At 47.7% G+C, this 13283-nt stretch overlaps 1 protein-coding gene across 4 annotated transcripts in view; it reads right to left on the minus strand.

Moving 5' to 3' along the window:
- Positions 1–13283, minus strand: part of LOC116946937 (uncharacterized) — a 120107-nt gene that overhangs the window by 44282 nt on the left and 62542 nt on the right. For all 4 annotated transcript variants that reach the window (XM_076070285.1, XM_032962220.2, XM_076070283.1 and 1 more), the window contains 4 exons: positions 8891–9028; positions 5547–5666; positions 4025–4147; positions 1694–1963 (listed from right to left, as the gene is read on the minus strand). In XM_076070285.1, coding sequence (XP_075926400.1) covers positions 1694–1963; positions 4025–4147; positions 5547–5666; positions 8891–9028 — 651 coding nt within the window. The remainder of the gene's footprint in view (positions 1–1693; positions 1964–4024; positions 4148–5546; positions 5667–8890; positions 9029–13283) is intronic.

Raw genomic sequence — 13283 nt, forward strand, 5'->3', positions numbered from 1 at the left:
GGCTACACGGGGGGGGATGGTCTTTGTCTTTGTGAAGCACACACGCGGTCACTGGGAGCCGGCGCGCAATGACGTCACGGCTCGTTCCGTACATCGTGAGCACTGACGTCACGGCTCGTTCCGTACATCGTGAGCAATGACGTCACGGCTCGTTCCGTACATCGTGAGCAATGACGTCACGGCTCGTTCCGCACATCGTGAGCAATGACGTCACGGCTCGTTCCGTACATCGTGAGCAATGGCGTCACGGCTCGTGCCGTACAACGTGAGCAATGACGTCACGGCTCGTTCCGTACATCGTGAGCAATGACGTCACGGCTCGTTCCGTACATCGTGAGCAATGACGTCACGGCTCATTCCGTACATCGTGAGCAATGACGTCACGGCTCATTCCGTACATCGTGGCCTCATCCCTTACGCCGTGACGGTGGGGCTGACTATTTGTGAATGGCAGCAACAACAAAAAAATGCGTCGCCAAGGTGATACAATATTTGCGAGTTGTTTTTAGTGTTGCTGGCCTCCCCCCCCCCTCCCCTGCTTGCCGTGGCGGCCTTCATAGGCGCTCGCTTAGAAGCCCCAAAAGTCTGTAAAAGGCATCATGTGGAGATCTCTGGGTGGTTTAAAAGAATTGCCTGATATTGAGGCAAATGTGCTGAGCCAGCGCTGCTCAGATCCTGGGATTAGACATGGGTTTTAGCCGCCCTGTCATTAAACTGGATTCTCAAGTGTAGCCGGTTAGCGGTCTCAGCCGCGGTCACCAATGTCTGCACTAAAAAAATAGAAACAAATAAAAAAAATCTGGTTGTCCCCTGAACTCAACTAATACCAATTTCTAAGAATTTAAAATATGAGTTGTATTGCTCTATTTGCATGTCCAGCATGTTCGTCTTCTGCTCATGATCACTTTGTTCGACGATGTTTTGTTTCTTGCGCCGATAGGGGGGTAAGGGGGGGGGGGAATGCTTTCACCAATAACATGAAAGGTATTTTTTTTAGCAAGCATGTCTCTGCTGATGAGACCCAGCAACCAGGGTGCGCCCTAGGAGTCTTGTGAGAATAACAAAAAAATAGAGTTAATTTCATGTATTTATTTACCCAAACTGCTCCCACTACGGAGCATAACGACTTATATACAAATCCAATGTTTTTTGCACTTAGAGGACCCAGCCAATTATAGTGAGTGCTCTCGCCATTTGTTAAACCAGAAACCATTATGATGATTTTGATGATGAGACATCAACAGAATTCGCTTAGCAAGCCCTGACTCTGATGATCAACAGAATTCGCTTAGCAAGCCCTGACTCTGCTGATCAACGGAATTCGCTTAGCAAGCCCTGACTCTGCTGATCAACGGAATTCGCTTAGCAAGCCCTGACTCTGATGATCAACGGAATTCGCTTAGCAAGCCCTGACTCTGATGATCAACGGAATTCGCTTAGCAAGCCCTGACTCTGCTGATCAACAGAATTCGCTTAGCAAGCCCTGACTCTGCTGATCAACGGAATTCGCTTAGCAAGCCCTGACTCTGATGATCAACGGAATTCGCTTAGCAAGCCCTGACTCTGATGATCAACGGAATTCGCTTAGCAAGCCCTGACTCTGCTGATCAACATAATTCGCTTAGCAAGCCCTGACGCTCCGCTCATGAGCCCCCAGAAGCGAGGTGGCTCACGGAACGGGAGCGCTCCGTACGTGTTTTGTGAAGAGCCGTGTGCTCAGCCCTCTCGTCCGCCGCCGCTGCTGGCGCGTCGCCGCCGTCGGCTCCATCTCCGTCCCAGTCGTCCCAGTCCTGCCCAGCGTGGTGCTCCTCGTCCGACAGCTCCCCCTCCAACAGCAGCAGCAGCGACAAGTTGGCACGCGAGGCCTCGGCACGATGAGGTGGAGGAGGAGGAGGGCGGAAGATCAGGCCCTTCTTCACGGGAGGCTGCCCCTCTGGCCTGAGCCCAAATGAATTGTCCAGGGCTTGTGCACAATGAAAAAAAAAAGGAATTGTGGTCAGAATTATAAACGGCAAAAGGTAAAGGTGCAACCCCCCGCAAGTGCTTGCCGATGCCTCTGTTGGCGGAAGGCGCTAGAAGGAGCTCTAAAGAGCCGCGTTAGAAGTGAGAGTACCAACACTTTACTCCGACACATGCGATGTGGGTGGACAGAGGCGAGGTAGGGGGTGGAGGCTTGAACTTGGACCGTTGTTTTCAACCGTCACCAATTGCTACGATTCATCATTTGATTCAAGGCTCGATCCTAATATTTCGTCTCAGTTGACTGACATTGTTCTTCATTCATCTGTCTCGTTTGAAACATTGTGCCTGTCGCAATTTTCTGAATGTATACCATGAGCATATAATTTGGGTATAAATAACATTGTGAGCGTAAGAATGCATTTCATTCATAGAATCGGTGCGTTGTTGTACACTTTCTGATTTATACGTGAATAAGGTGAGGCATTTGTACGTGTTCAAAAACTCCAACGCATTCGTCAATAATACTGCCTTAGAAATAATAAAAATATAATAGGCAACACTTTGGGCAATGGCCCTTTTTTATAGTTCAGACACAGAGATGCCAGAGAGACAGAGTGGATCATAAGGGTCGGACACTGCACACCATGGGGCCTGATTTCAATTAGATTTTTAAAATGTTTTCTGATGACCCATTTTTTAATAGGGAAATTAATAGTCGCTTTAAAGTTTGCGATTGAGTAACAGACAAACCTCATAATCAAAACGCATGACTACTAAATGAACGAATTCCTATCAAAGTCAAATGTTGCTGGCACATCGCATTGTGGGGACATTTGTTCCCGTGAGACCGAGGCGTGTTAACCTCGTGGACGCATTCCTGGGCCCAATTATCGTGTATTGTACGAGTTCGGTTTTAATTACGACATAACGCGGAACAACGATTTCAATGTCGCAATGTAATAGAGCAGAAAAAGGGTCTTGGTACAAAGCGCTTAAAAAGCAACGCCCCTGTGGAGAAGATGGGGAAAACATTTGCAGAATAGGCTGTGCATATTTGGCCAGGAGGCCCAGCAGATCATGGTGACCTAACTTTTTGCAAAAATATCACGGCACATTTTCAGTCCACGAGAGCCAGTTGACCGGACAGCTCCATAAATAACAAAAAAATAACATTGCCGTATTAAAGGCTGGATGTCATTAAATAGCGTGGCGCTGAAAACACCACAACAGCAACAACATCAACACAAATTCCACATAAGAAGATTAAGAGCGGGCGCTTGAACATGTGAATAATGATAAAAAAAAAATTCTACGGGAGTATATTTGACATTCTGTTTTTTTTATTTATTATTTTCGTGGTGTGGTGCGTCATCGTGGTGTGGTGCGTCATCTGGTCCAACACCAGTGGAGACTAGGCTCTAAGAAAAGCCGTCTCGGGTGTGGACCAATCAAATTTAAGGACAGTGCATATTATTATCAGAGTTGTCTCTTTTGTTTGCATTTTGACTGCTTGTGTTGTGGTTATTGCAAACATGATGCCTTGAATAAAGGTGTCAGTTTTTGTGCCAGTTGAAAGGGTAAAACCTATTACTATAGCACACGGGGCTTGTAGAATCCAGCGGTCCCGGGTGCGATTCCAACCAGCAGGCGAGGCAATTGGAACAATGGTACTCGTTCCCTAGGTCCCCCACCGTCTCTCTCCACCCAGGAGTGTGAACGGGGTTGTCCACCACAGTTAATCGATCGGCAGATCGCGTGTGGTGTGGAAGAGGAAGTCCCAAATACGCTGTCCGGCGCTCCCTCGGGCGGAGGCCCCCTCCGCCAGCAGCGGCGCGAGCCAGCGATTGCAGGGCAGCGCCCTTGCCGCCTTTACCGTGTTCGTAAATTATTTTGCACGGAACCACGTTCAGTTTATTTGGCCGGCGGGATTTATTATCATTATTATTACTACTGACATTATTGAAGGGTGCACTTATTGAAGGGTTTTTTTCTTCCCCCCCCCCACCCCACCTCGCCCCCCACAGCGTTTGTGAGAGAGGAACTGGGGAGCGCGGTAACTCACGGACGCAGTGCTTGCGGTCGTCCGTCAGCTTGAAGCCGCCCTGGCAGGCGCACTCGTGAGATCCGGCCTTGTTGACGCACTCCTGCTCACAGCCGCCGTTCTCAGCCAAGCACTCGTCCACGTCTGAGCGCCGGCGCGCGCCGCGGCGTTCAACGAGAGAGAGAGAGAGCGAGCGAGAGAGCGCGACTCACAACAGCAACAGAGTAGTAAGAAGGAAAAGTACCCGGCATACGAAGAGAACCACTTTCCCACTGCGACGCTTCTGAACCGTCTCGGGCGGTTACCTCCGGCGGCCCGTGTCTCTGTGGTGCCCCAGCACCGTCTGCGACAAACGGTGGGCACAGCGGCTCCAAGAGACGCGTCTGCTTTTTGGGTCATTGCCGCGCGTCGTACGACGCGGGTTCGCACCGTCTCGCTTCGCCACGCAGCTGCCGCCCGGCATCCGCGGAGCGAAGCGCCAGACGGAAGTCGCGCCGAAACGAACGCGAGGTTCGATCCGAGAACGCGTCGGCGGAACAATTCGTCTCAGCGTTCGCGTCGAAACTTTGGTGTGGGGGGGGGGTGGTGGAGCGGCAGATTCGGCACCGTCTCGCGGCCCGTTGTCGTCCGTTGGCCGCATTAAACGCATGATAAATAGCTCTCTCCGATGTGTTTCTGGTTGTGCTGTGCCGTGTGTTGCTTGGCATGATGTCCGTCGTTTCGCCCCATGTACTTGGAGCTCTACATGCTGGAAGTTCATTCAGTTCCTTCAGTACACGAAGCATCGGGACGTCAGACATCATGATTCCACAGTTGATGTTCGAATTGGGCCACGTAGTGATCTGGCCAAATTCGTATTGTTAAGACCACTCTATATCACTGAACAAAATGAATTGTCACGAGTACAAGAGTGCACGCGACTCCATGGATCTTGTGCTGATGTTTGCTTGGTCACGGTTTCAAGTGAAACGCTGTGGTGGCGAGATGATAATTACCTCGCCCGGTATACACGAGGTCGTGGGTTCAATCCCGACAATGACGCCTGTATATTTGGAGTTTTCATGCTCTCCCCATGGTGTTCGCGTGGAGTTTTCTCCAGTGACTCTGCTATAAATTCCCCAGTGATAAGCCACTTCATTTAACTATCATTTGTGGCCAGGTATCTTCTGAAAACGAGCTATATAGCTCAGTGGACCATACCTGGCAAAATAAAAAAAAATGGGTTCAGTTTAGTTTCTAAGCGTCGTGTCTAATTGCTAAACTTGGTGGCGAGATTCGTTCTTGGACATAACCGGCGAGCTGACACAATCACGATGACTGCCACGTTGCCAAACGCTCTTTGCACGCGAGCCCTCTCTCCCAACGGGAGGCCCTTCCCGCAAGCAAGCGGCCGCACGCACGGCGCGCACGCTTTCCCCCCCCCCTTTTTGCAACACGTTACGGAGAGGTTCCGCCGTGTCGAGTGAAGACCACGGTGGGGTGGGAGGGGGGTTTGATGATGCAGTTTGTATTGTTGTTGTTGTTGAGGAAATCGCTATCTTACCGTCGCACGCGCAGCCGTCGATGCCGAGCCTGTAGCCTGCGCGGCAGCCACACTCGTACCCTCCGGGATTGTTTGTGCAGTAATGGCTACAGCAGCTGTCGGCGACGCACTCGTCCACATCTGCGCGCGCGCGCGCTCGCACAAGAACGCAAACAGGCAGCAGCCAAGGCCAACGTTACTGAATCCGTCCCGGTGCCGGGCGCTAAATCACTCCACGCCTTCAAAGTGAATTCCTCGCACACAATGTACTGCACCGTATATGCCGAAGACATGTCGTTCTGTTTCGGTGACGAGCAGGAGACCCGCGCGCGTGCACACTGCGCGCGTGGAGGAACGGGCGCTGTCGATTTCACGGCCTCGACGCCGAGTCTCAACGTCGATCATCGCGCGGCCGGTTAAACGTCAATTCTGGGTCTCGGCGGACGGCAGCGCGTGATGGGGTGAAGTCTGGCCAGTGTGGAAGAGTGGGGCCAAAAATCGCATGCCGCAGGTTTTCTCCGAGAGTTTCCTCTGCTGCCAGCCCAAATGTGCGAGCCAAAAACTTGCACGAGTGCAAATTTACGGTGTTAATGTTAGCACCTTGACACGTTAAACGACACATGGAAGAATCTTTGATTCGTATAACGTTGTCAGTATATATTGATATATTCACTACAATGTAATTTTTGTAAATACATTTTTGTAATACATTTGTGAGACGGAATCGTGACAATTTATCGGGTCGGGGGGGGGGATAAAGGGCGCGGGAGGGAGAAGAGTTTCACTTTCATCGCGCATGCTGCCCAAGCGTCCGAAGAACGGAGTCTGCGCATTTCATCGTGAAGAATTCGTGATGTTGTTGGATTTGAAACGTACGCAGCGTGCAGCTATTATCGTGTTTTGTCGCACAAAGCACGTTGCCTGCTTGCATATTTTTTATCCGCCAAAGGAAACGTTTGCAACGAAAACTTTTTTTTTTCATTCTGTCCAGAATTATAAATCTCAAAAGAGTTGACTGCCCTCCTGCGATGTGTTCTTGGATCATGAGAGTGGGAAGACAGAAACGGCTGTTTACATGAGCCCAGCAGATGATCCTACATAGATACATATGTTCGGACATATGCCTTTAAGCTTCTTTTTAGATGCTCTACCAACGACTAGCAGTGTCTATGGGAAGCGCTGCAGTGGAAATACACTATCTTCCGGAATGTATTGTGAATTCCATGCACGCGTTTGATTGATTTAAAACTATGAAACGATAAACTATTTTATGTTTTATTTTACCAGGTGTAAGGCCCACTGAGCTTTCGAGCTCTCTTTCAAAAGCAACGTGGCCACAAATGATAGCTCAACGAGGTGACTCATCGTGTGGGAATTTTTGCAGCCAAATGCTCTAAATACAGGTTTCTAATTGTGGAGAGAAAACCCCGAGGGCCCGGAGAAATATCCACGCAACCACGGGGAGAGAGACACGCAAACTCCAAATACGCAGGCATCGTCAGGTGTTGGGATTGAACCCACGCACACCTGTATACCAGGCGAGGTAGTTAACATCTCGCCACCGTGGAGTTTGATGCAGTGAACAATTTGTCGTTTCTCATGACTCAAATCAATCCAAACTCCCCCCCCCACCACACCGTGTCCGCCGAGTATCCAACAGGCGCGACTAGGCCCACCCACCGACCGACACAGTCGCGCGTGACACACCGCTTAACCAAACTCCTCCACGACGTCTGGCCAGTTTGTCCAAGCAACAACAACAACGATAATTTAAACTTGTAACGCGCACAGCATTCGCTCGCTCTCGAAAAAAGCGAGCGAATGACTCGGAGGTGCGAGGAGGTACCACAGATAAACCAGGAAGGCGGCTGCAGCAACCGCGCGGTCAGCTGCCACCAACAATTGGCCAACCTCATCTGGGGGTCCCGAAGGGGCTCTCTAAGAGCTCCCTCTATAGGAGGTCCACCTGGCAGACATTTCAGGGCTGCACCTTTACCTGCTGAATAAAAAAAAAATTCAGCATCTAATTGGGATTTGTTGAATTGTCGGGATCTGTTGAATTGTCATGATTTGTAGAATTGTCATGATTCAGGGTCATGGTTTGAATGAACAAAAAAAATCGCATCTAAGTTTTACCATGTGTTTTTTTATCGTTTCGCCTTATATTTGTTGTGCGTGTACAGATCTATTGCCTCATGAGTATTAATGTCACATCATAATATGTCTTTTATGTAATTTTCATAAATCTAAAAGAACAGAACACCACCCGCACGATTCAATGCATGTATCATGATGGGAAGGTATATATTTTTTTTAAATCAAGGATGGTAAGCATAATTTACATACCTGTTATATATCATGTCCATACATTTAATGGTTAACATTTTATCATTTTCCACCAGTAAATAAATGTATTTTTGTGCATTAAGCTCCAATGTTATGAGCTGTGACAAGTGACAGTTTACTCAATTACAATGGAGCGGCTGTTTGCACCAAATCATAATCGTTATCATTACTTTTATACGTATATATCTATTTCTGGATGATGACCTCCCCACGCCACCACCATCCCTCACGATTCTACGATGCCACAATCCATCTCACTCCTGCACGGCGAACTGATCTCATTTCTCCGTATCCACAACAGTCATCCTCCCGGGTCCAATCTCTTTTCTTTTGGCTACCATTCTTGTCTAGAGGCCATGATCCCTTGTAGCCATCACCCGTCCTTGCCCAAGTCAACTCAACTTTTCTCAACAGTCAATATTGTGTCCCTGATTTTGTAGTTTCGTTCCCCGTTGGGGCGCCGCAGTGGCGAGATGTTAACTACCTCGCCTGGTGGTCGTGGGTTCAAACCCGACACCTGACGATGCCTGCATATGTGTAGTTGTCGTGTCTCTCTCGCCGTGGTCACGTGGATTTTTCTCCAGGCACTCCGGTTTTTCCCTCCACATTTAGAACCATGCATTGGGAGTATTTGGCTGCTATAAATGTCCACACGATGATACTCCACTTCGTTGGGCTATCATTTTGTGGCCGGGTCGCTTTTATCTAACTCTGTGCTCTTTAAGTACCCTCCGTGATATCACCTACTACCAAACAATACCAATAATTGGTCATCTCCAATTGTCAGTACTCTTGGCGTGGCTTAAACAAAAAATTATCCATACAATTATTCTCCTTCACAGTATCGGCGGCGGCGGCGGGGGGGGGGGTCACGATTTGAGTCCAGATTCTTACTTTTGTTTTACATTGTCAGTGAAATATGGCACCCCTAGTGGCTGCATGATGGTGGATTTCTCTGCCGCCGCGGCTGCTGCTGCTGCTGCTGCCGCAGCCACTGGCGGCCGTTGCTGTTGAGTCACCTGTGCACGTCTTGCCGTCGCTCTCCAGGACGTATCCCTGCAGGCAGTGGCACCGGGGGCCTCCGCGGGCGTTCTCGCACCGCTGGAAGCAGCCCCCATTGTTTCTCTCGCAGCCGCTGATGATCTCCAGCTCGATGCCTGAAGTCGCGGAAAAAAAACCCGTACGTAATTCATCGTGATTATTGGGGCATGAGGCTTGTTTTTTTCCCAGGTAAGCCTGGTGGCGAGATGTTAACTTCCTCGCCCGGTATAAAGGAGGTTGTGGGTTCGATCCCGACTCTGACGCATGTATATTTGGAGTTTTGGGTCTTCTATCTCCCCCGTGGTCGCGTAGATTTTTCTCCCCGGTTTTTCTCCCCACAATTAGAAACAGGCGTTTAGAGTATATGGCTGCGACAAATTTCCACGTGATACGCCATTTCGTTGAGCTATCATCTGTGACTAAATCGCTTCTGAAAAAGAGATATTTAGCTCAGTGGGCTATGTACTGTATCACAGAAGGTTATGATCACAGTAAAAAAAACACATTAATCTTAGGATTACCTTCACAATCAATCAAACAAAACAAAAAAATATCACGATTATACTGTTACACTTTTCGCAGAAAAATACCACGATTGAGTTCCACATTTTTCGGAGAGGATAAAAAAACCCACAATGACTCGATGAATCAGTCATTCCCATTAATAAGAACTACTGAGGCCACCTAAAGGAAGCACATTCCTCCTCCGGTGAATATTTAGGTTTCACGCTCATCGCTGAGAGGCAGCGATCCGTCACGCTGTCCCGTGACCTCAGGAAGTCGGTCAAATGTCTGACAATGCCCTCTGTGAGTTTGTAGCTTTCCACAGCCAACTTGTGATACGGCACTGCAAACAAGGGGAGCCCTTTATGATGATGATGATAATGAAAAAAATATCTTAGCAATGAGCTCTCTGGCGTGTTTTCGTGATCGGCACGATGTCCGACGTTTTGCCCCACGTGCTGGGAGCTTCTTCAGGAGCTTGAATGGATTGAAGCTTCCAGCTTGCGGAGGAAAACGTCGGAATGCAGTGCTGAACAATCAATCGATCTTCATTTTACGCGCCAATATCGCCCTCAATAAAGTGGGCATCAGTGCCACATTACAGCAGGAGGGGAACGGTACAGGGGGCAAGGAGCAACGAGAACGAGAACAAAAAACCCAGCACGACCTCAGCGGCTCACACTGACTGAGCAACAGGCGGTAGAACATGAAAACACACCGGAGAGACCTACAGCGCAACCGCGAGACCCCACTTGATAGCGTCGCGGTGGCGAGATGTTAACTACCTCGCCTGGTATACAGGAGGGCGTGGGTTCGATCCCGATCCTGACGCCCGCATTTTTGTTTTGGAGTTTGCGTGTCTCTCTCTCTCCCAGTGATCGCGTTGATTGTTCTCCGGATCCCCCGGGGGTTTCCCTCCACATTTAGAAACCTGCGTTTAGAGTATTTGGCTGGCATACGTTTCCACGTGATAAGCCACTTCATTGGACTATCATTTGTGGCAAGTTGGCTTTAAAAAAAAAACAGCTATATACTGTAGGTCAGTGGGCCTTACCTAGTGAAAAAAAGACATAATTTAAGAAATCGTAGAGACGATTAACAACCATTTATACGGAAGGAGCTGCTTCAACGAGATTGCATGCGGAGAGAGTGACAGATTATCAATTTAGGACAGGAGTTATATTTTTCATCCGGGCTATTCACAGCAACATTAGAATATATATGTGCGTGAGCGTTCAAAGGGAGCAATAGAGTCACGCGAATTAACGGAGGAAATGTTATCCTGCTCGTGTCTACTGACGACACAACCAATACAAATGCACTGCAGAACAATTATTGAAGAACTCAGGCTGCAGAATTGGCCTAAAAATAATGATGAGCAAAGTCAGATAGTAAAATATAATAATTTTAACAAACTAAATAAAATAAATATTTGAAGTTACATTCATTCCGGAGTAGGTATATCCTTTATTAATAGCATCATACTAACAGCTGGCATCCACGGAAACATTCTCGTAAGACATGTTGTACTTTTTGTATAAATGAACTTAGAATTTAAATGCGCAGAATGAGGACAATTGTTCTGGCCAGCATCTGGCCTTACTTAAGCTCCACGCGTTATTGACTTCGCATTTTTACGACTCATGCCTTGTCCACCACCTACCTGCACATTTTATTGTGACTATGCATGACTTGATCTTTAAAACGTGGATCATGCACACAGAATAGTTTCATTTTTTTCCCCTCCCGGTTTGTTTAAATCTCCATATTTAGAAACAAAAGTGCGCTTAGTTTACTTGTCTGCTATAAATGTGTTTTTATACGTCATAAGCCACTTCGCTGAGCTATCATTTGTGGCCTGGTTGCCTCTGAAAAAAGAACCATATAGTTCAGTGGGCCTTACCTAGTAAAATAAAAAAATAGTTTAGTTTTATACTCTTAATAGATCACGACGTTTCGATCGCAACAACCAGGGACCGTCTTCTGTTTAGTCTTCCGAAAGACGGGTCGCTTGTTGTTGCGATCGAATCGTCGGGATCTATTATTCTTTCTACCTACGTGACTTTACCGAAAGAACCAAAGAGTATGGATTCCTGCAGTCACGAAAGCTTCAAATAAAGTTTAGTTTTAGTTTGTTACATCTTTTATGCCAACCCGATGCTATATATTCGGTTGTATTAAACAACTCTTCAATGTCACATCGCTTACGTAAATAGCACAGTTGCTTTTATTGATTGCATTTACAAATCTGGGCCTGCGACGAGATATAGTTAGCGCGTTTTATAGGAGGCCAGAGTTTAACTTCAATAAACATGAGAGAATGTGATATTTTTTTGCTTGTAAGTAGTCGTGATTCTGGAAAGCAGATGTCTACTGTTGCCCGACACACTACGAATCTAAAGCATCATTAGCTCTTTGTATATATGTATAAATATGCTCCATGAGTACAGAATAGTCACACGGCGTGTGCAGATCACAGCCTGGCCACCACTTTGTTGTGCACCACAAACACAAACTTCAAACGCTCTCCGCTTACGAATTGGCATCAGACAATGAGCACAAACAATGCCATCTCCTGACACCTGGACGACCACGAATGGTTCACGGTGCAACTGCAGTCAGCAGCCTCAGACCTTGGCCCACACATGAATGCCACGGTCCATCTCCTATCATTCTACGGCAGCGATGCATCAGATGTATATATGTTAAACTTCCTCAGCACCGTACATAGACAACCGTGCTCATTGTAAGTGCGGGGGAAGGACAACAAACGAAACACAAAACATGCGGATCCCTGATGCACAAATGCATAATAAAAAAATCTCCAGTGTGCTACTGTGGTCATCCAGAACAGACCGCACAACGTATAACGACGCAATGCCCGATCCACAAATGCGAAGGAGACATCGCAGTGATACGCTCCGCTCCTCCTGACGCGGGTTGTCTGGATTGAATGTGACATTGTTAGTTGTTGCTCTGCATCTGCAGCAGCCGCACGAAAGACGAGAAGACGCGATTCAGGCATTCGCCATGAGGCTACTCTTGAAGCGACCCACCGACATCGACACGACCATAGAGACACTGCGGAATAACTTTCCGCCACCGTGCGAACGAATGAGTGCAACCGTTACACTTGAACGAGGCTGAACGAGGCTTTAAAGCGCAAGCTGGAAAACCGCAAACGAGAATTTAAAAAAAAAATGTTTGCGAAAGCTCACATACTTTGTCAAGCCAACATCGCGCAGATAACATTTCGCTACGGGACACATTTGGGCTGCTATTAGCTCGCACGCCCCTAAATTCACACCGTGGATCATTCCGCGATCCTAATCGCGTGTGCCGGTCACACCAGATTGTGGGTTCGTACGGGAGGGAGGGAGGGGATCTTGTGTTTTTTTGGCCCAGCGTCACATTTCAGCACATTATCAAACCCAGCCGGAGCAGGGCTTATAAAACACTGAGGCACGATCACACACCCGTGTGCCCACTCAGAAACGTTGCTGTAATATTGCACGAACCCGTGGAATGTGTGCGGATGTTCGCATGCCACTTTGGACAGGCATTCGCAGATGAATCATTGCTTTTAAAGCGATGCTGTTTCACCAATGGTTGACCAAGTTGGTTTGATACGTTCTTGTTCACTTTATGATTACGGATGTTTAACCTTTGTAACGTAATCGGAGGCATCATTATTTAATTATTAATGTCTTATTAAAATATAATACTGACCTCATTGCTTTTCCAACATATTGTTATCTATACAGGTGAACGTAGCAGACTGTTTTAAAAAACTCAAAATAACAGATTTTTTAAATGCCCTGTACTTAATGAAGGGAACCCTCCAGAGAGGTTATTTTTTTTTTAGAA

The sequence above is a fragment of the Petromyzon marinus genome, chromosome 28 (genome assembly GCF_048934315.1).
Source record: "Petromyzon marinus isolate PM22_M1 ecotype Great Lakes invasive population chromosome 28, UKy_Petmar_22M1.pri1.0, whole genome shotgun sequence".
NCBI lineage: Eukaryota > Metazoa > Chordata > Hyperoartia > Petromyzontiformes > Petromyzontidae > Petromyzon > Petromyzon marinus.